This window comes from Lactuca virosa, chromosome 3 (genome assembly GCF_052849685.1).
Source record: "Lactuca virosa cultivar CGN04683 chromosome 3, Lactuca_virosa_CGN04683_v6, whole genome shotgun sequence".
Lineage (NCBI taxonomy): Eukaryota > Viridiplantae > Streptophyta > Magnoliopsida > Asterales > Asteraceae > Lactuca > Lactuca virosa.
The window spans coordinates 36,426,867-36,451,338 of NC_136428.1; the positions used below are offsets into that span (position 1 = coordinate 36,426,867).

The 24,472-nt window shown below is 38.3% G+C and overlaps 1 protein-coding gene and 1 pseudogene across 1 annotated transcript; one reads left to right on the plus strand and one right to left on the minus strand.

Moving 5' to 3' along the window:
* Window positions 1-3,047: 3,047 nt before the first annotated feature.
* On the minus strand, window positions 3,048-4,449 carry LOC145165499 (AT-hook motif nuclear-localized protein 23 pseudogene; annotated as a pseudogene).
* A 1,487-nt stretch (window positions 4,450-5,936) lies between these two features.
* LOC145163416 (protein GIGANTEA-like) lies at window positions 5,937-7,774 on the plus strand. Its single transcript, XM_079082258.1, has 5 exons — window positions 5,937-6,029; window positions 6,352-6,356; window positions 6,988-7,043; window positions 7,264-7,517; window positions 7,595-7,774. The coding sequence occupies exons 1-5, from the start codon at window positions 5,937-5,939 to the stop codon at window positions 7,772-7,774; spliced, it is 588 nt and encodes a 195-aa protein (XP_078938384.1).
* The last annotated feature ends 16,698 nt before the right edge of the window (window positions 7,775-24,472 follow it).

A 24,472-nucleotide genomic window follows, 5' to 3' on the forward strand; every position in this document is an offset into this window, starting at 1 on the left:
TCTATATAGTGATGGCTAAAGCATGTAAGACCTATCAAACAATTAATACCAAAGTGCGCTGTCGTTCGTATCATTTAATTACTAGACTTTCGACATGAATGGATCATCGTTTTGAATTAGTCAAACCCTAATTAATTAATTAAAAAAGATAAAGGAATGTGAGAGGTTAATTTATATCCTAAAATGAGTTGGTAGCTTTGCAGTAACCACCCCTTTAATCCAAGGAATCATGTTCGCGTAACCTCTCTTGCAAATGCCACTTCATTGCCAGATTGTAGGCTATGGCTTTTGAATAATTTATATTTTATACGATAAATTAGCACTTAATTATGTCCCAAACAAACTGTGAATATATAATTAAATAAAAATATAAAGGAAACGCTTTTACTTTTTCCCAAGGCTCAAAGCTAACTATATACCACTTCATCGAAACTTATTCTCGTTAACCCTAAAAGCAAGTCAAACTCATCGATCACAAAGATATATATCAAGATTTCTTTTTTAGATCGAGAGTCTTAAACAAGTACCATGTGGTGCACCACAAAACTTAATTAAGCTAAAGATGCCACAGCCCTCGTATATGCTTCATTCAGGAATCTAAAGTTAAAGGATATGTTTTTTTATTAGATAAACCGCACGCCACCTTAAAACAATGGTAAACCGGTACCATCTGAGCACCCCACATAAACCCTCCTCAAGGCGGACTACATGAGAGATCAATCACATAACACATGCCATATTTCGGATGTGTCAGGGTTTCAACCCTAACCTCTATGAAAAATCCGCACCTCAATCACTAGCCTAATCGCAGGGTACAAATACATGTCACTATAAAATTAATGCCTTTTGGACTCGGACAATCGGACCCGTACCAACTCCTTTTGAAGTGCTTGACTTCCAAGTGATCATCACTAAGCAACTTCTTGGTGGTAGCTATGGAGATGTTTGCTAGCACTACAAGAAACTTGGCCTTCAGCGAAGAACCCTTTAGCGTGAACAATCGATCGATAAGGGAACTTGTTGCTTGTTTATTTCAAATTATACATCCGATCAACGGATGTAAATCAATTTGTAGTACATCGTTGTAACATAAAACGTAGTGGAGAAAAAAGCATTCTGAGATTGAACCAGTAGATTTTTTCATGAAGAACAACTAGTATCATATCATTAGTGTTTTCTTATCTACTGGAGAGAGTGAAAGGATCGATTCTGTAAGTAGTACTCAGATGTAAATCTAAGAAGGATTAAATTAATTGTACTGATTATTCCACTTCCTTAATGATTTTAAGTTGTTATTCAAGAGATATGAAAGTTCAACAGAAAATTAAATGACAGTTGTTCCTTGTAATATTTCAAGGGCAGGGATTTGTACACAACACTTTTTAGACATACACAACATTGTATATATTAGATGGTTGTAATGTACAATGATATAAAACATAAATTGTTTGTATGGCTAAAAAGTGTTGTGTACGATCATCACTTATATTTCAAACAACTAAACCCTAGCCGTTGTATAAAACACTAAAAAGAACTAATTTCGACACAATCTTATGCATCGTTTCTGTAATAAATTCGTGTGGAGTGTTTGTCAGATATTAAGTTTCACGGGAACTCTTAGCAGTACTTAAACATCATCAAGTAGTCCATAAATGAACATGTGCATCATGGTCTAATTAAACTATATGACTTCAATTAACTCATCATATGTTACCCACATGGGAGAGATTATTTAATTTAGTCTGAAAACTGCATAAGGTTCGTCATAAAAACAAACATAAATGGAGAATCAAACAGCACTAAAAATATACCAACACCTGCTAAAAGTGAACTAATTTTGGTAACCTTGATTAAGCTGACATTTTTCAGGCCGCGCGGCATTTGGAGCCCACGAATAGACTTTCTATATATCTTTCACTGCATGGAAACTATTCCATGGCTGAAATCGAAATGCTAGCTTGTTTATGTGTGTTAGTGTGTGTGTGTGTGTGTGTGTGAGAGAGAGAGAGAGAGAGAGAGAGAGAGAGAGAGAGAGAGAGAGAGAGAGAGAGAGAGAGAGAGAGAGAGAGAGAGAGAGAGAGAGAGAGAGAGAGAGAGAGAGAGAGAGAGAGAGAGAGAGAATATGACATGGTTTTCAGAAAAAGATTTCCATTTCCAAAAAACTTCGAGGGAGGTGTGCATTTAAATATACAAAAAAAAGATTGAAAATGGTGCATACTGCTTACACTACGTTGAGCAATAAAAACCAACTTAAACAGTAAGAATAATCACGGCTAACTCCAAGTAATCTTTCCCTTAATTACATGATGCCAAAATGCATCCTTGAGTACTGTATTCCAAGACTCGATTAATCTCATCCATACCCACATGAAAATTATTGGAAGTCTGCGAATTAACAAACTCCATCCTACATAAATACAACGATTTTCTTAAACAATTTAATAGGAGTAAAACTTAGTTCAATGATACGTTAGGTTAGTGTCTAAGAAAGACCCTTAAACATTTTTCGATGAATTTGATTGCCGAACTACATCTTTACTAATTATGCCATGTCTTTATTAAGAAAAAACACACATGTACATTAGCTAGAGATCCAAAGCATTCGCATGAGTTCCTTAGAAAATTTTTATACGAATCAAGCAAACACAATTGTAACCTTACGTATCTAAAAATAAATGAGACTTTTGCTTTTGTATAGATTCTTATAAATAAAAAACATGTCAATTTAGTGAGGAGGAAGCAATTTGTTAAAATATCATAAAACATCTCAAATTTCCTGATTAGTTTACACTTTTAAGTATCCGTCAATTTCTGTAGCTATATTTACTGTTCTTACTGAAAACAATGCAACAAAAACAAAACATTCCAGTACCCAAAAACCTTAAGTTCTATCATTAATGCTTGATTCTACGGAAACATCAACTCTTAGTGTCATTATAATTTATACGCAGCAATGATACAGTAATCCTGAAAATCCCAAATCGTAAGTATGATGCCTTGAAGAAAAATTAGGAGAGAGAGAGAGAGAGAGAGAGAGAGAACACAAATTAAGAAACTATTTTCATAGAACATATTAAGTTACAAAAATCCCAGGAAATTAAGAAAAAAGAAGAAAACCCCAAAAGATAACAAGAGAAGAAAGTAGTAGTTTGATGCCGTGATTTTTGCTGAACATTGTTTATGATCCAAAAGAAGCTATCTAATTAACCCGATCCAAACAAATTAAGGGTACCTGTGACCCGATTCCATATTAGAATGGATTGTTGTTATTAGAACGTCCAGCTGAGTTACCTCCTCCTCCTCCGCCTGCTGCCCATCCATCCACCGGTAATTGAACATTTGGTGGCATACTGAGTGGTAAGTTGAAGAATGGTAGCCCGGAAGATGGGTCGGGAAACGGGTTGTTGCTATTTATCCCTCCTCCGCCGCCACCATCTGTTTGAGATGTCGGTTGTTGCATCTGAAGCCCACCACCTTCGGGGTCCTCTTCTTCTAGTGGGAGTCTCTCGTAGGCAACATTAGTGAAGGAGGAAGCGATAACGATGACCGGACCAGCAGCGGTCAACTCCCCCACCACGTTCCCACCAACTACCTGCCCTTGCCCGCCAGCCAAAAATATGGTCAAGCTGGTGGCTCCTGGTGGGGCTGGCGGAGGCAAGAAAGAACCAGAGAGGGAAAGGATCTCAAACCGACCATGGAGAGCCACCACAGACCCCGCTGCGGCTGGTTGCCTGAGGCTTACATTGGTGACGATGCCGCTTCCGGATAGTATGCAGATCCCTCGCTGCCGTCGTCTTGCATAAGTTGCTATGCAGTCAAAGACATCACAACCATTTCCGATCTCCAAGATATGAGCTCTTAGTGTGTTGGCGCTTTCTCTTGTGATGATGACAGGAGGTTTTGGTTTGTTTTTGGATCCGGCAGGACGACCTCTAGGTCGTCTTCCAACGATGTCACCTGATCCACCACCGCCATCACCTGAGTTCGGGGAGACCAAGTCATGACCCTGATCCTCCTCCTCTTGATGCTGATGGTTGTGTAGGGCACCGTCGGAGAAGAGCTGGTGGTGTTGGTTGTTTTCCGGTTGACTACTGTGGAGTTGCAAGTCAGAGAGGTGGAGCTGATGATGAATGTAACGAGAAGCAGTGCCTAAATCTAAACCAGCCATGGATTATACAAACATCAAAAGAAAACACACACAAGCAACAGAAAACAAGAAAATTATAAAATATGGAAGCAAGAAAAAATATATATATAAAAGTAAGGATTTTTTATTAGTGGGAAATTATAGAAAAACAAAGCTCTGGAAGTTGAACCCTAGATTTGAATAGAGATTAGAAAACAAAGGATATGAGTACAGGGAAAGGGGAAGGGATGGGGAAAGAGAGAGAGAGAGTTGAAGGGGTGAGTGAGGGGGACAAACGCAGTCATTCTCACAGCCTAAATATTCAAATATAGGCATAAAAAACCTCTTTCGTAGTTTCGTACAATAAAAATAAATAATTCTAGCTTCGCAACCCAAACACATTAATGATTAATTATTAATTTAATAGTTACCGGTTTTAATAAAAAAAACATTATGTAAATCAATATTATTATTATTATTATCACTTTACAAGATATTATAATATAAAAACAAGTTAAATCAACTTTGCCTATAAATTTTTATTTAAAACAACCTTAAAAGAGAGGTTTGTGCTCATTGCGATACAAAGTGAATAATGAATTAATTTTTTGATAAAAAAATTAAAAAATACTTTCTAAAGTTTAGATTTTTAATCCATTTTACATATGATAAGGACCTAATAATTAACATAAAGGTATGCATAGGCATGTTTCAAGCATTTCAAACGGTACAACTTCTTGTTTTTTTAAGTGTGGATCTTTCACGGGTTAGTTTAATTTTTGTTGATCAACAATGAAATTTTGAGAGTTTTTAAAAATTTTTAGTTTTGAGTTTAGTTTTCTTAACCAAATTAAACAACAACTTTTATTCGACAATTCAAAATGTTAGCTTTTATTTTAAATAAAAAAATCACAATCTAAAAATTACTTTAAATAGTTTTTTGAAACTTATAGTTTATGGTTTTAGGTAATTTTTCATTTTTAAATGTTAGTAACACTTGGGTGAACATTTTTAAACAAATAAGAGTTACAAATTTCAACTTGTACTTATTAGCTTTCAGCTACTAACTAGTTTGACAATGGAAAAAAAAGAAATAGTTATTGTTCATTTATATTTCTTTTTTGGTTAAAATGAGGTTGTTTTAGTGGTTTTATACATAAGTTTAGGTATATAACAATACTATATTCACTAAACCTATATATATATATATATATATATATATATATATATATATATATATATATATATATATATATATATATATATATATATATATATATATATATATATATATATGATCATTGGAGAACTCAAAGTTTCCTGAGAACCCGAGAACTAAACGAGGACCGTTAGATCAAATTAATTGAAGGTTAGGATGCTTTGTGGCATTTTTGTAAATACCTAGTTGAAAAAATACACGGGGGCACCTTTTTGAAATCAAACAGGGGCAATTTTGAGATTACATAATCCATACCCCCTTATCAGATTGAATCATGTCACCCTACCCCCTCTCTCTCTCTCTCTTCATCCCGTCTCTCTCTTCCTTTCATCCCACCTCCGACCATCCACACTCTCTAATCTCTAGCTCGTCGACGATGAATCGAAGAAACAACATATCGAAAATATGATTTGGATCGACAAATTGATTGAAAGTGGACATGTTATCTTTTGTTTGAATAATTTGAATGTTTTCGATATGTTGTGGACATGTTATCTTTTGTTTGAATAATTTGAATGTTTCGAAAGTGGACATGTTATCTTTTGTTTCGTCGACAGATTGATCGAAGAAACAACATATCGAAAAGATAACATGTCCACTTACCCACAGAAGCTGTTGAAATCGATGATAGATCGGAAAGTGTTGTTATGCAATCGAGAGATGATGAAGAAGCTGTTGAAATCGGTGAGTTTTGCACCTGTGTGATTTTTATGAGAATGTGTCACGATCCTGGAGCATTACCTAAATCAATTACATCTGATCTGATGTGGAGGATTACCTAATTCGATCACTCCACGCTCCTTTATTGGATGTGTATCTTCTTCCTTCGGTCGTCGTGCATTCATCACGTAGATCTCTATATCTCTCCTACATCGATCCGATTTGATGACCACTTCTTCTCCTTCCTCCACATCGAATGCATGTAAGAGTTTATCTTAAATTTGTATATGTTTTCAACTTTTCTGTTTCAAATCAGATTTTAGTTACTTTCTTGTATTTTTCTTAGCTAAGGTATTTGTTTATCGATTTCTAATTTCAATTTGTTTTGAGTTTTTGATCTCATTAAGGTATGTGTTCATGAGTCTATTGTAGAATATATTGCGATGTATTAAAGTGTTCCAGAAGTTATTTCTTGACAATATTGTTATTCTAATTTCTAAATCTAATGAACGACTAAAGATGTCAACTATTCAAAATGTGTAATGTAATCAAACTATTTTTGTTTCCTTTTTCAGTTTGTTTTCATCTATAAGGGTAAAAAATCTAGTTAACAATGTCAATGCAACTTCAAATTCCACCTCGGTGGCCAATCTCAAAGACAAATTTCCCAAATTGTGATCCTAGCAATCAGCCACGGCTGCAGGAAACTGTATGAGAAAGCTTGGTTTTGGGAGAACAGCTAGGCTGGCTAGATGATATGTTAGGTGATTGTGAACCAGGTTTAAAATTGAAGTCTCATGTAGGACATCTAGTGATTCTGGAATTGTTTTGGATGGACTTATTGAGTTTGAAAAAGATGATAAAAATGGAAGTCCTTCTTCTTTTTCTTCTTCTTTTGGAGCATCGACATCGACACCCCTGGTGTTGTTGCCCTTATGTTGTTCATATATACTCATAAAAAAACTTTCGTTTACTTTTTTAGGTGTGGTGGTGTCATGGGGAAATATGCAGGAGGGGAACTCAAACCACCTTCTGTGGGTAAGTGGACATGTTATCTTTTGTTTGAATAATTTGAATCGGTTTTTTCAGTTAATAAACTTGAAGAAAGAAAATAAGAGTTATGTTGAACTTTTTTTTGTATGTATTCAATGATGGCTTCTTCTAGGGGATCTGGAAAGCATCCACGACTGATTCCATCAACTCCAAGGTGGGCAGTTGCTAATGGTGCTGGTGTGATATTGAGTGTTTGTAACTGTAGCTGTTGTTCCTGCTCTTTTACTCCCACCTCCAACAACTTCCATGGATGAACACCTTGTTGCAGGTCTTACAGCTTTAGAACCATATGCAAGGTTGTTCCATAGGTATTATGCAATTGCTAGTCCAAGTGCTACCCAAAGGCTTCTTCTTGGACTTCTAGAAGCACCTCCATCATGGGCCCCAGATGCTCTTGATGCTGCTGTTCAACTTGTTGAGCTCCTTAGAGCTGCTGAAGATTATGCATCTGGCATGAGGGTAAGTTCAAAATTCTACACATATTTAACCAAAGTTACATAAATAGAATTTATAGTTTTTTTTGTAATGTTTTGAAGCTTCCAAGAAACTGGATGCATTTGCATTTCTTACGAGCAATTGGAACTGCAATGTCCATGAGAGCTGGGATTGCTACATATGCTTTACTTTTTCAGATACTTTCTCAACCTGCTTTGCTTTTTCCTCCTCTTACACAAACTGAAGGAGTTGAGCTTCAAGATGAACATCTCAATTGTTGAAATTCAAACCCTAAAAAGCAGAGAGAAATGCCAACAACTGAAGCAGCAATAGAAGCAACAACGCAAGGGATTGCTTCAATGCTCTGTGCATATGGACTTGAAGTGGAATGGAGAATCTGTACCATTTGGGAAGCTGCATACGATTTAATCCCATTATGTTCTTCCATAATGAATCTATGACTGTTGTTCTTGAAAGGTTCAAGAACATCGGCATCGACACCCCTGGTGTTGTTGCTTTACTAGGTATACATATCATCGATCATGATCATCATCCATCATGCATCATGCATCATGATACTATTAATGTAGTTCATAAACTAATTAATGGTGGTTTTCTTGAAACAGGTTCTCATAACGTGGGTAGGACACACTGTGTGAAGTTGGTGCACCGTTTGTATCCAGAGGTTGACCCGGTTCTTGACCCGGGTTATGTTGAGCACATGCTCCATAAGTGTCCGGATGGAATCCCCGACCCCAAGGCAGTTTAGTATGTGAGAAATGACTGTGGTACCCCTATGAAACTCGACAACAACTACTATAGAAACATATTGGACAACAAGGGTTTGTTGATTGTGGATCATCAATTAGCTACAGAAAGATGATATGTCTCATCCATTGACCATTCCACAGATCAAAAAATCTAATCGACGCCTGAGTATGTATTCACTTCTTTTCCATCTAATCAATTTCATAGTTTCAGCCGTAGTTTTTAGGGTTGATATGTATTGTATATACAAATAATTAGGAGATGAAACTCCTGTTGCATTTATCACTGTTAATTGGTTTGTTAAAATTTCCTTCTTCTTTAAAATTAATGTTCATCTTAGTTTTTTTCTCTTAAATAATAAATTTTGTTTTTGTTTTTTTCAGACGATTGATGGGGATGATGGATTTCAAAATACCCATGAACCAAAACGATGTGAATCTGCAAAATTTAAGATTGATAAGGTAGCTTTTATATTGGGGAAAGTTCACATAATATGGCAAAAATTCACAAGTGATTCACATATGAATTACATGTGATTCACATGTAAATCACATGTAATTCGCATGTAAATCACAAGTGAATCACATATGAGTTACATGTGATTCATATGTAATTTACATATGAATCACATGTAATTCACAAGTAAATCACAAGTGATTCACATATGAATTACATGTGATTCACATGTAATTCACATGTAAATCACAAGTAAATTCATACGTGATTCACATGTAATTTACATATGAATCACATGTAATTCACAAGTGAATTACATATGAATTACATGTGATTCATTTATAAATCACATGTGATTCACATATAAATCACATGTAATTCACATATGAAACACATGTAATTCACAAGTGAATCACATATGAAATATTAATTACATGTGATTCACATATAAATCACATGTGATTCACATATGAATCACATGTAATTCACATGTGAATCAAATATGAATTACATGTGATTCACATATAAATCAGATGTGATTCACATATAAATCACATGTGATTCACATATAAATCACATATGAATCACATGTAATTCATATGTAAGTCATGAGTGAATCACGTATGAATTATGTCTATATACACACATGCATTTTGTGTGAGTGTTCTTCGTTTTTATTTTCTTGTGAATTTCACATTTGAATCTTAAAAGATACAATCACATGTGAATATCACATTATATCATCGCATGTGAATCTTACATGGTATATACATATGCATTTTTGTGAGTGTTCTTGCATTAATCATTCTTTTTTAATTTTCTTGTAGATTTGAAAGAATTTATGGAAAATTTTGAAGATGAAAAGGTGATAAGTTGAAGAAAATATGGAAATTTTGCTATTAAGAAATGATAACACTGTGATTCTTTGTAGCTTTTTTTACTTTTTATATTTTATTTTGTATCGAATAAAATACTTGTACTATTATGTTTATAGATTGATTAATAAAAATAATATTTTTTTATGATTTACTTACGAATATTATAGTATAAGAAATATGCATATGTACCGATGATTAACAAAATTGGAGTTTTTTTTTGAAAAACAATGCAATTTTTTTTTAAAAAAACAATGCAGTTTTTTTTTTTAAAAAAACAATGCAGTTTTTTTTTTTAAATTGCAGTTTTTTTTTTTGAAAAAATGCAGTTTTTTTACAATAATTGTAGTTTTTTTTTTTCTTTATTTGAAAAAAATACAGTTTTCTTTAAAAAAAATCCAGTTTTTTTATAAAAAAATGCAGTTTTTATTCAAAAAGCAGTTTTTTAAAAAAATTGCAGTTTTTTTTTAAAATATTTTTTTTCAATTTTTTTTAAATTAATGTTTTCTGAAAAAAATAAAAAAATCTCCATTTAAAAAAAAATCAAAAATTATTTAAAAAAAAATATTCGAAATTTGATTTGTTATGTTAATTTGTTCAATAACATAAAAAAATAAACATTAAATGAGATCAGTAAGATTACGATCATGCCCTTAATAAGTTAATTTTGATCTAATAATCCACCTTTAGTTCTTAAGTTCTCGGAAAATTATGAGTTCTCAACCGATCTCACCCCTATATATATATATATATATATATATATATATATATATATATATATATATATATATATATATATATATATATATATAGGGTGGGGTTCAATAGAACCATAATTAACCAAGGAACCAATCCTTTTTTTCAACTTTTAGAACTTATTTTTTATCAAAAAAAAAAAAAAAAACTAATAATACAGAAATTCATAAATTTTTATCATTTTTCCAATGATATCAAATTCGAAAAAAAAAAATTCGTCAAATTCACAATGTAAATCTTTGAAAAATTGATAACGTGAATCTAAATTCACACGGTAAATCCGAAAAATATATTTAACATTCACAATGTTATGTTATGAATTTAGATATTTTTAGTTTTTTTTTTCGATAAAGAATAAGCTCTAGAACTTGAAAAAAAAATCGGTTCCTTGAAGAACCAATAATTATGGTTCTCTATTGAACTTTATCATATATATATATATATATATATATATATATATATATATATATATATATATATATATATATATATATATATATATATATATATATATATATAGGGTGAGGTTCAATAGAGAACCATAATTAACCAAGGAACCAATCTTTTTTTCAACTTTTAGAACTTATTTTTTATCAAAAAAAAAAAAACAAAAAATACAGAAATTCATAACTTTTTATCATTTTTCCAATTATATCAAATTTGAAAAAAAAATCGTCAAATTCACAATGTAAATCTTTGAAAATTCACAATGTGAATCTAAATTCACACGGTGAATCCGAAAAATATATTTAACATTCACAATGTTATGTTATGAATTTAGATATTTTTATTTTTATTTTTTCGATAAAGAATAAGCTCTAGAACTTGAAAAAAAAATTGTTTCCTTGAACAACCAATAATTATGGTTCTTTATTGAACTTTTCCATATATATATATATATATATATATATATATATATATATATATATATATATATATATATATATATATATATATACAGAGAGAGAGAGAGAGAGTTCAATTGAGAAAAAAAAATGTTGAGAATGAGGGAATCATTCTCAACCACACACTTATTTTTCCGCAAAACACTTTGGCGTATCGGCGGAAATTGATAACGAATAAACATGTGTTTTTCAATCAAATATTTTCCTTAAACTATGTTAATCATTACGTTAATATGCACAAAAACATATTTATTTTGTTTTTTTTATTTTTAGAAAGCTATTTTTATCAATAAATTATTTTAAATATATCAAAATTCATAATTTTTTTGTAACATCTCGAACGTCGCCGGTATATTTCGAATCCCTTCTCTTTATTTAATTACCATTGTAGTCCCTGGAGTTAGTTGAGTTGGGCCATGAGGAGTATAAGTACTAAAGTTGCAACTTTATGTCAGGGAGGAGTACGTTGAGCGTTTCAAGAGGAAGGGTACTAAAGGCTTTTGGGACTATATAAACACCCTTATGGATCATTTCCTCTGATTATCCTCAGCCTCCACTGCCTACATTCGTCCTCCCCAAAACCCTAGCTCTTCCTTGTGGGTGAAAGCTTATTTGGTGTGTTTTAGAGTGTTTCAAGAGGAAGGCATTGCATCCAAGTGTTGGAGAAGAAGATCAAGTTCATAGATCTGAAGATAGTTTGTGCTCAAGAAGCTCCAGAAGGTATAAAGTTCCAAACTTTATGCATATATGCTTAGATCTCATCATTTTACTTTATTAGAAGCATTTCTTGTCCCAAAAGCCATAAATTGGTGCATGTTGTGTTGTGGATGAAAAGAGTTGTCCTTCCAGGCTCTTGAAGGTACCTTGAGTGATAAAAATAAGGTCCCATAGGTTGTAGGTGTCCCATGCAAGAGAAATAAGGTCTTAATGGATTAAGACCAAGCATTTAGGAATTTATGGACGTCCAAAGTGATAAAGTTCGTGACTTTATGGACCCTGGGCATGTTAGGCCTCTGGATCTGAGATTAGGACTTAAGTGCTTAAGCCATTAAGCACTTAATAAGGTTTTGGCCAGTTATGGAGTACGCCTAGTGTAAATCCAGTACGCCCAGAGTACTGGGTCAACCACCCCGATGGTGGTCAACATCGGGTCGCGTACGCCCCGCGTACCAGAGGAGTACGCCCCGTGTACGTCCTCTGTTGGGCCATTGACATTTGGGCTTCGAGTATTGGGCTGTTTATGGACTAAAGGGACTTGGGTCTTTGTTGGACTTAGTAAATAAGATGTTATGGGTCAGCTAGTGGTAGTGGATCATGGGTTTAGGCCCAATAAGGAGATTGGGCCCAATTTAGTAAATTGGGCCAATAGTGGACGTATGTATATGGACTTCTAAGTTGAGGGCTTGGTGTGGGACTTTGGCCAACAAAAGGAAATGGACTTAATGAGTTATGAGGACACTTAGTCAAGGGAGTAATGTTGGGTATTAACCTAGTATTTATTATTATGTGACAGTTCGGGATTCCCGGTGAGACAGCAGTCAGATAATTACACTGTTTCAGCACTACTTGCGAGGTGAGTTACCTCACTATACTAAGGGGTCTAAGGCACTAAGGCCGGCCCATTGGATATGTTATCCTAGCAGTGTTAGAATGTTGAGTATGAGTTAGTGTTGCATGCTAGTGGTTATGCCAGTTAGGTAGATCTATAGGACTACATGTGTTGTTATATGATTATCTGCATGCTCAGTAGTTATGTTATATGTTGATATGTTATGTGGGTGGGATGGGTTGAGGATGTACTGCTTCGTGCGGTGACCAACAAACCCTAGGAGCATTCCAGATACGAGCTATGGGCCCGATAGGCAATCCAGACTCGTACTGTGGGCTCGGTGGCAATCCATATGTGAGGTGTGGGCCCGGTAGGCAATCCAGACTCACACTATGGGCCCAGGGGTATTCCAGTCTATAAAGCTGTGGACCCAGTACATGCTGTTATTTGTATATGTATTATGTGAAGTGTATCGGTATTTTGGGGAACTCACTAAGCCTCGGGCTTACAGTTTCAGTTTATTGTTTCAGGTACATCAGGGGATAGCGGCAAGGTGAAGGCGTGATCGTACAGCTCCTCATATTTATGTTTATGTTTCTGGGATACTCTGATATTATACCTTTTGAAAACAAGTTTTGTAATAACTAATGGTTTTTGGATTGTTTAAAAAGTTTTAAATTGGCTTAAATTTTATGGGTGTTACAAGTTGGTATCAGAGCCTTGGTTTGAGTGAATTGGAGGAACACTCGTGTAACTCCAGTCTCAAATCAAGGAAAGGATTTTCAAAATGATTTTTTTCAAAAGGTTTTAAAATAAGTAAAGGAGGATGCAGGGTGTACGATCAGCCGGAGCCAGTAAGTAGATCCCAAAATACCATACAATTATTTGATATTGCAATGTGTTAGAACATCATGCTAGTACTAGGCTAGGGATCTTCAGGAATTGCATGATAGAATTGCCTGATTGTATGATGCCTGATAGCCTAGGGTTTTCCTTATATGAAATTGACATCATTACTGTAGTTGCTTAGTGTATGAATCACGACCGTACATAATTAAGATCTTATAGCCTTAGAATATTTGATTTAGCCTTATGTTCTGTTCTTATTGATTAGGGATTAGGGTAGGATTGGATATTCGAAAGTCTATAGGGTCCAACGTTATGTATGGCTAGCATACATTAGTGATGCAAGGTTGGTGGAAGTTTCATGGATGGGTGAGTTGTGTGAGGCCGGGAGGCCAGTTATGAGATATTCAGTATTGCTCTAGGAGTGAGGATTGAGCGCTTGCCAGATTATGTATGCAGTTAGGGCGTTGTGGTGATACTTGAGACAAATATTGGTAGGTGTGGAAGGTAGTATGGGCCCGTACTACTGAAAGCAGAGGACCCATATGCGTATCAAGGAAGTCACAACCCCTAGGGTTTAGTCGGGAGTTAGTTCCCAGTTCTTATATGGATTATCTGATATCTTGTGGTATGTTTCAGAATGGTGATGAAGAGACGCTTTGTGACTGGATCCGGTTCGGGATCAGGATCAGGAGACAGAGGCCAGGAGGGGCCAACAGCACCGGAGCCTGTGGTGCAGATGGGTACAGAGGACTTGGATGCCAGGATTCGAGAAATCCTGCATGATAAGGTTGCTGCCATGTTCCGGGCACAGCTACCAGAGATGTTTGGGTCTATTAAGACCGCTATGGTTGAGTACTTTGACGAGCGTTACGCAGCCCTTGCAGAGACGGCTGTCGCTGCAGCTGCATCGGCTGTAACAACGGCAGGAAGAGGTGGAGCCAGTCATGGCTTCCAGTACTGAGACTTCGATAAAACGAAGCCCCCGACATTCGATGGTACCCAGGATCCGATTAGAGCTATGAGGTGGTTATCCGACGTGGAGGGTTGTTTCTTCACGTGTTCATGTCCTACTGACCAGAAGGTCAGATGTGCCTTGAACCTGCTGAGGCTCGGGGCCAAGGACTGGTGTAGATTGACGAAAGGGTCGTACACTGATGATCAGAGAGCTGCTGTTACTTGGGAGCAGTTAAGGGATATGTTCCGCGCTCTATACATTCCTCGGGTTGAGCGGGAACGATTGGCTTAGGAGTTTTTGAGTTTGAGACAGGAGGTTTTAGCCAGTTATGGAGTACGCCCAACGTAAATCCAGTACGCCCAGCGTACTGGGTCAACCACCCCGATGGTGGTCAACATCTAGTCGATTCAATCAATGTTAAACTTGTTCTGTTAACTTCTAGCACGGTTTAAGGGTTCATTTAAGTGTTCTAAGATTGGGTACAGTCAAGGTTGAGGTTAGGAATGAGTCAACAAGTCGTATAGTGACAAAACCGGGCCATACACTCCTTTAGGAGGAGTGTACGGCCGTACACATGGGTGTGCAGCCGTACACCCACCTCATGGCAACACACCCACTCTTATATAAAGGGTAGACCCCTTTCCTTTCATTCCTTTCACTCCTTGGCCGCACACTACACCATTCTCTCAAGCTTCTTCAACCGTGAACCCTCCAAACCTTCAAGAAACGTGAGTAATTCATCCTCTAACTTGCAAACCATGAAAGACCACTCTATCTAAGCCTTGGGATTTCAATATTGGTCATGTTCTTCATGTCTAGAAGAGAGTGCGGCTGCACACCCCCATAAGATGGTCGCACACTCCTAAAAGACCCTCCAAAGTGAGAGTTTGACCCCTATCTTCGAGTTGGACATGACCCTAGCCTTGTTGCACCTTAAAGTAGGCCTTTTGGGCATAAACATGAAGGGTGTACGGCCGCACACCCCTATGTACGGCCACACACACCTATGTTTGGCAACACACTCCTTTGTGCGACCACACACATGCACCTTAAGGCCGCAAACCCATTTCTATGACCTTTATTGATCTCAAACTTGCATTACAACTAAGCATGGACCTAGAACACTTCATGGATGCAAGTATGAACCTTGAAAACACCTCAAAGACACCTTCCATCATGAGTGTACGGCCGCACACCTCATGGGCCGCACACCCATGACCGCACACACCTTTAAGTTGGCCGTACACCTTCCTTACTCAACCCTACAAGGTTCTAACACTTAGTGCAAATGGTTCCAAGTCCCTAGGGTGGTTCTCTATCGTATCTAGTAGTGAAATACCTTCATTTGACTCCTATATGTGTTATTACATGATAATTAAGATCCAATTGTGTTCGAGGCTTCACTTGACACTCGACATCTCATACCGGTCTTTCGTGCAAACCACTCACTCAAGGTGAGTTCATACCCCTACATTTTTCTGAGTTTTTAATGTTTTCAGGGGGTAATACAAGCCAAACATAACTGATTTTATGAAAGTTACACAAACGGATTTCAGTAAACTTAAAACGGACGAAATCAGTACAAACATACAGTTTCTACAGTTTTATAAAATATTTTAGATATTTTATCCCTTCTGTATTATGCTGAGCATAAGGGACGTTTTTAACGTACGAACTTAACCACATAGTTTTCAGAACAATACATGATTTACACTTACAAACATACAAACTATAATAGGTATAGTTTGGGAACTCATACCACAGTTTACAAACTCATACTTTATAAACCTTTCAGTTATATACGAAAAGGGTTTTCAGCATTATTACTTGTAAATTTGTTAGTCTAGTTGGAGACACGTTCTTGGTAACACTCACAAACTTAACTGAGTGAAGGACTAGCACTTGTGATCATAATCTCCTCGAGGGAGAGCGTGACTGTTGTGTATAGATCTATACGGGACTGACTATCCCGCACCTTGCTGCTAGCTACAGTAGGAACGACAGGTTTTCGGGTGACAAAGTCATAAAAGATACTGGTGCCCGATTCGCGCCATGTCAAGTCAAAGTATGGTCATGACACTCACAATGTAGATAACATCGATTTACTTACGTAATAATAACACACGAACAATACTTGTTATTACGAGTATGGACAAATACATGGTTTCTCAAGGAAAACTAATACTACTATACGTACTGGTAGTAACCAGGGTTTTCAAACAGAACATTTCATACAACGGTTTTTCATACAATGTTCATTCTACAATACATTTAGAGGTAGTCTAATCATATAACATTTTACTAAAATTCTCTCACTTTTACTAAAGAAAATATTGGATTTTCTTGGAGTCATGCAAACATTTTCAGAGATAACAACCGGTTTTCAATATACAAACAGTGCTTATGAACTCACCAGCTTTATGCTGATACTCTTTCAAAACTGTTTGTATTCTCAGGTAATCAGTAGAAAGGTACTATTGGAGTCTGAGAAGTCGGAGCAACAAAGTCATGTCTTTATATTTACTTATAGCTATGATGTATTTGAATAATATTTAAGCATATGTAAACCTTTTTCATACATGTATTCAATGTTTGGTTGTGTTTACTATGATTGCTATGATACAATTGTTGTGATACTACGCATGACGTCCTCCACCCCAGAACATTTCCGCCGTTCCGGTTTTGGGGTGTTACATATTGGTATCATAGCTCTTGTTTATAGTGAACTAAGTATACCTAATCTTACATGGTATACAACTATAAACACTAAGGGGCTGAAGCGCTCTGAAAACTAAAAGTATATTTTCAAGATATAAAGTATTTTGTAAAAAGTATACGAGTATGCATACATAACAGAACCAGAGTCATAGATAGAACGAAACAAAAGTATTTGGATGTTGGGACACTACGGTTGGGCCTGGGCAGTTATGTAACCATGTCTAGGGTCAATATAGTCTGATCAACTATATTCATTCGAGACATGACCAACATGTGCTTGGGAGTGACTGTGGTGTTACAGCAAGCCTGAAACTTACCAAGAACAAAAACATCCAACATAAAATACTATATGAGTATTTTAACTAGAGCCAAATTCAGTATATAGATTCATTCCAAGTGTTGCTACCTCTTCTTTCTTAAGCGATAACTTACTTGCATTAGTAACCTTTCTGTGCTTATCACTTGGTAGAACACTTTTATTATCATGATGAGATATATCTTGTTTCATATCGACCCCGTCATGTTCCAGGCAGCAGTTACAGCCGCCGTGACTGCAGCAATGGCACAAGTGAACTCTGGTGGGGCGGGAGGTGGAACCGACCCTCAAAGACAAGATGGAAGTCAGGGACATCAAAAGGAGTGTTCCTACAAGGACTTCATGACCGCAAAACCCAAGTCCTTCGACCGAAATGGAGGTGTTATCGCTCTGACTCGATGGTTCGAGAAGATCGAATCCATCTTTGAAATATGCGCCTGTTCCGAAGCAAACAAGGTGAAGTTTGCCGCCTGCACTTTCACCTACAGAGCTTTGACCTGGTGGAATGGTCAAGTCAAATCCCTGACTCTGCCAGTGGCTAATTCCATGGGTTGGGAAAGACTGAAGGAACTCATGCTTGCGAAATACTGCCCGAGGGGCGAGGTGCAAAAGTTGGAGCACGAACTCTGGAACTTGAAGATGAAGGGTTCCGACATCGCTGCCTACACCGCTAGATTCTGTGATCTGGCTCTCCTCTGTTCGGGAATGGTCACCCCGGAAAGCAAAAAGATTGAGAGGTACATCTGGGGACTGACGCCCCCAACCAAAGGAAATGTCTTGGCTGCTACGCCGACTACATTTGATAGCGCCAAGTGCCTGGCGCAGACTCTGATCGATCATGGAGTCGATCTTGATGAGGTGGCAGCCGTCCCCGAGCCACAAAAGGAGAGTGGTGGGAAGAAGAAGAAGTTCGGGAACAAACGGAAGGGCCAGTCTTCGCAGGAGCCCTCCAAGAAACAACAAACAGTGGCAGTCCACGCTGCTACTACTCCTGCTGTAGTCCCCGTTACTCCAACAACCCCCAGTCGCTATGCTGGAAACCTACCACTGTGCAACAAGTGCAACTACCATCATCATGGGCAGTGTCGGGAAATGTTGTGCACCAGTTGTGGTAAAAAGGGACACACAGCTCGAGTCTGCAAGGCACCAGTCCAACCTACCAAACAGGCTCCTGGAGTGGGTGCTGGTCAAGCCTGTTATGGCTGCGGAGAGGTTGGTCACTTGAAAAGGGATTGCCCCAAGGCAACAACAGCTGGCAACACAGGGAGGGTGCTAGCTATGGGCCAGGAGGAAGCAGTCGCTGATCCTACAGTTGTTACGGGTACGTTCCTCCTTGACAACTCTTATGCATGCATTCTTTTCGATTCTGGTGCGGAGAGAAGTTTTGTCAGTCATGCATTCAAACATCTAATCAAATGTAAATCCCAACCTTTAACCGAAACATTCACCGTCGAGATGGCTAACGGAAAGAAAGAGAGCACTAACGACATATTCATAGGCTTTATTCTTACCCTAGACAATCATTCCTTTCCCATCGATCTTATGTCAGTCTCCATAAAAATCTTTGATGTCATAATCGGCATGGATTGGTTGAGCCCAATCGTGCTGATATCCTTTGCTACGAGAAAGCTATCCATCTCAACCTTCCCTCTGGTGAAGCCCTCATGGTTTACGGGGATAACTCAGTTCGAACCTTCGTATCATTTCATGCATCAAGGCTCAGAAGTATCTGCGGAAGGAATGCCATGCATTCCTAGCTCATGTTGTTGATGAAACGCAAAAAGTTAAAGACCTCGAGAGCATCCCCGAAGTCTGCAACTTTCCTGATGTCTTCCCAGAAGACCTTCCAGGAATTCCTCCCGAGCGTCAAGTCGAGTTTCGTATCGACTTAATCCCCGGAGCTACTCCTGTAGCTAAATCTCCCTACCGCCTAGCGCCGACAGAAATGCAAGAGCTATCCAGCCAGCTCAATGAGCTGATCAGCAAAGGATTCATAAGACCGAGTTCCTCACCCTGGGGAGCCCCGATTTTATTCATAAAGAAGAAAGATGGATCCTTCTGGTTGTGCATTGACTACCGAGAGCTGAACAAGTTTACCATCAAGAACCGTTATCCCCTACCCATAATCGACGACCTCTTCGATCAACTTCAGGGAGCCAGTTACTTTTCGAAGATAGATCTAAGGTCAGGGTATCATCAGTGGTGGGTTCATGAGAATGATGTGCCCAAGACAACATTCCGAACTCGCTATGGACACTATGAGTTTGTAGTAATGCCCTTTGGTCTAACCAACGCACCGGCGGTATTCATGGATCTGATGAATCGGGTGTGCCGCCCTTTCCTAGACAAGTTTGTGATCGTGTTCATTAACGACATACTTGTCTATTCGCGAAGCGAAGATGATCATAAACAACACTTGAGACTAGTGCTAGAAACACTATGGGCGGAGAAACTATATGCAAAATTCTCAAAGTGTGAGTTTTGGATCAGGAAGGTAACTTTCCTTGGTCACGTGGTTAGCGAGGAAGGCATACACGTGGACCCTTCCAAAATCAAAGCGATTGAGAATTGGTCAGCACTAAAGACACCCACAAAAATCCGCCAATTCTTGGGTCTCGCTGGCTATTATCGTTGGTTTATCCAAAACTTTTCCAAAATCGCTAAGCCTTTAACCACCCTGACATAGAAAGGTGGAACCTTTAGTTGGGGAGAAAAGCAAGACACTGCGTTTGAAACATTGAAGCAGGCCCTATGCAGCGCACCTATCTTGTCCCTGCCCGAAGGGACGGAAGACTTCGTTGTCTACTGTGATGCATCCAATCAGGGCCTAGGCTGTGTGCTCATGCAGCGAGGAAAGGTTATCGCCTATGCGTCGAGGCAGTTGAAAACACACGAAGTCAATTACACAACTCACGATCTAGAGTTGGGAGCAGTGGTCTTCGCGTTAAAGATCTGGAGACATTATCTTTATGGAACCAAGTGCATTGTATTCACCGACCATAAAAGCCTACAACATATCTTTGATCAGAAAGAGTTAAACATGAGACAACGACGATGGGTAGAACTACTCAGTGATTACGAGTGCGAAATACGCTACCATCCCGGCAAGGCCAATGTGGTAGCAGATGCCCTCAGCCGCAAGGAGTATTCAGGTAATAGAGTGAAGGCTCTGACTATGACCATCCATTCCCGATTATCCACACAAATCCGAGAGGCTCAGCTGGAAGCCTTAAAACCAGAGAAGACGTCGGATGAAGCCTTGTGGGGAATGGATAAGAATTTAGAGGTCAAGGGAGACGGAGTTTACTATTTCATGAACCGGATCTGGACCCCAAAGTACGGCGGGTACAGGGAGGTTGTCATGAACGAAGCTCACAAGACTAGATACTCCATTCACCCAGGTTCAGATAAAATGTATCTGGATCTCAAACAACTTTATTGGTGGCCGGACATGAAAGCAGAAATTGCTACCTTCGTGGGCAAGTGTTTGACTTGCACCAAGGTGAAGGTAGAATACCAAAATCCCTCAGGTTTACTTCAGCAGCCAGAAATACCTGAGTGGAAGTGGGAAAGGATTACAATAGATTTTATCACTAAGTTACCCAGATCTCCGAGTGGGCACGACGCCATCTGGGTAATTGTCGATCGACTGACTACATCCGCCCATTTCCTGCCAATCAAAGAAAACTTCAAAATGGAGAGACTCACACGAATATACCTTCGAGAAATAGTTCGCCTTCATGGGGTACCTATATCAATTATCTCCGATCGAGATAACAGGTTTACCTCGAGATTCTAGCAATCACTACAAAAGGCTCTCGGAACTCAGCTGGATATGAGCACGACATATCATCCACATACAGACGGACAGAGTGAGAGGACAATCCAGACATTGGAAGATATGTTGAGAGCCTGCGTCATCGATTTCGGCACGTCGTGGGACACTCATCTACCCTTGGTCGAATTTTCCTACAACAATAGCTACCATACCAGCATTAAGGCTACGCCGTTTGAAGCTCTATATGGCCATAAGTGCAGATCCCCTCTGTGCTGGGCTGAAGTGGGTGACACGCAGCTAGTCAAGGGTCAAGTTCCCGACAACACTCTCACAGGTCCTGAAATCATCCAAGAGACGACTAAAAAGATCGTACAAATCCGGGAACGACTAAAAGCATCAAGAGATATACAAAAGAGCTACGCCGACAAGAGATGTAAACCCTTGGAATTCCAGGTTGGTGAACGTGTCCTTTTGAAGGTCTCACCCTGGAAAGGCATGATACGCTTCGGAAGGCGTGGAAAGCTAAATCCAAGATACATTTGACCGTTCGAGATCCTTGCTAGGATCGGTCCTGTGGCATACAAACTCCAGTTACCTCGAGAACTTAGCAACGTACATCCCATCTTTCACGTGTCGAACTTAAATAAGTGTCTGTCTGATGAGACACTCGTGATTCCTCTCGAAGAAATCGAACTAGACAAGAGCTTACACTTCGTGGAAGAACCTGTTGAAATCATGGACCGAGAAGTCAAACGAACGAAACAGAGTTGCATCCCGATAGTGAAGGTTCGCTGGAATGCCAAGAGGGGACCTGAATTCACTTGGGAGCGCGAGGATTCGATGAAACAGAAGTACCCTCATCTCTTTCCAAGTTCATGATTTGTACTCTACTCTTGAATTTCGGGACGAAATTCCCTCTAACGGGGGGATGATGTGACAACCCGAAACTTCTTCCTTGTACATCTAGTCGATTCAATCAATGTTAAACTTGTTCTGTTAACTTCTAGCACGGTTTAAGGGTTCATTTAAGTGTTTTAAGCTTGGGTACAGTCAAGGTTGCGGTTAGGAATGAGTCAACAAGTCGTATAGTGACAAAACCGGGCCATACACTCCTTTAGGAGGAGTGTACGGCCGTACACATGGGTGTGCGGCCGTACACCCACCTCATGGCAGTACACCCACTCTTATATAAAGGGTAGACCCATTTCCTTTCATTCCTTTCACTCCTTGGCCGCACACTACACCATTCTCTCAAGCTTCTTCAACCGTGAACCCTCCAAACCTTCAAGAAACGTGAGTAATTCATCCTCTAACTTGCAAACCATGAAAGACCACTCTATCTAAGCCTTGGGATTTCAATATTGGTCATGTTCTTCATGTCTAGAAGAGAGTGCGGCTGCACACCCCCATAAGATGGCCGCACACTCCTAAAAGACCCTCCAAAGTGAGAATTTGACCCCTATCTTCGAGTTGGACATGACCCTAGCCTTGTTGCACCTTAAAGTAGGCATTTTGGGCATAAACATGAAGGGTGTACGACCGCACACCCTTATGTACAGCCGCACACACCTATGTTTGGCAGCACACTCCTTTGTGCGACCACACACACACACCTTAAGGCCGTAAACCCATTTCTATGACCTTTATTGACCTCAAACTTGCATTACATCTAAGCATGGACCTAGAACACTTCATGGATGCAAGTATGAACCTTGAAAACACCTCAAAGACACCTTCCATCATGAGTGTACGGCCGCACACCTCATGAGCCGCACACCCATGACCGCACACACCTTTAAGTTGGCCGTACACCTTCCTTACTCAACCCTAAAAGGTTCTAACAGTTAGTGCAAATGGTTCCATGTCCCTAGGGTGGTTCTCTATCGTATCTAGTAGTGAAATACCTTCATTTGACTCCTATATGTGTTATTACATGATAATTAGGATCCAATTGTGTTCGAGGCTTCACTTGACACTCGACATCTCATACCGGTCTTTCGTGCAAACCACTCACTCAAGGTGAGTTCATACCCCTACATTTTTCCGAGTTTTTAATGTTTTCAGGGGGAATACAAGCCAAACATAACTGATTTTATGAAAGTTACACAAACGGATTTCAGTAAACTTAAAACGGACGAAATCAGTACAAACATACAGTTTCTATAGTTTTATAAAATATTTTAGATATTTTATCCCTTCTGTATTATGTTGAGCATAAGGGTCGTTTTCAACGTACGAAATTAACCACATAGTTTTCAGAACAATACAAGATTTACACTTACAAACATACAAACTATAATAGGTATAGTTTGGGAATTCATACCACAGTTTACAAACTCATACTTTATAAACCTTTCAGTTATATACGAAAAGGGTTTTCAACATTATTACTTGTAAATTTGTTAGTCTAGTTGGAGACACGTCCTTGGTAACACTCACAAACTTAACTGAGTGAAGGACTAGCACTTGTGATCATAATCTCCTCGAGGGAGAGCGTGATTGTTGTGTATAGATCTATACGGGACTGACTATCCCGCACCTTGCTGTTAGCTACAGTAGGACCGACAGGTCTACGGGTGACAAAGTCATAAAAGATACTGGTACCCGATTCGCGCCATATCAAGTCAAAGTATGGTCATGACACTCACAATGTAGATAACATCGATTTACTGACGTAATAATAACACACGAACAATACTTGTTAGTACGAGTACGGACAAATACATGGTTTCTCAAGGAAAACTAATACTACTATACGTACTGGTAGTAACCAGGGTTTTCAAAAAGAACATTTCATACAACGGTTTTTCATACAATGTTCATTCTACAATACATCTAGAGGTAGTCCAATCGTATAACATTTTACTAAAATTCTCTCACTTTTACTAAAGAAAATATTGGATTTTCTTGGAGTCATGCAAAAATTTTCAGAGTTAACAACCGGTTTTCAATATACAAACAATGCTTATGAACTCACCAGCTTTATGCTGATACTCTTTCAAAACTGCTTGTATTCTCAGAAAATCAGTAGACAGGTACTCCTGGAGTCTGAGA

What these genes read in the sequence shown, in the direction of transcription:
- LOC145163416 (XM_079082258.1), top strand. Translation starts at nt 5,937, where the DNA reads ATGTCCACTTACCCACAGAAGCTGTTGAAATCGATGATAGATCGGAAA. An exon ending in ACTCAAACCACCTTCTGTGG is followed by an intron (nt 7,044 to 7,263) that starts GTAAGTGGACAT and finishes TTGTAACTGTAG; the next exon opens with CTGTTGTTCCTGCTCTTTTA. An exon ending in ATTATGCATCTGGCATGAGG is followed by an intron (nt 7,518 to 7,594) that starts GTAAGTTCAAAA and finishes AATGTTTTGAAG; the next exon opens with CTTCCAAGAAACTGGATGCA.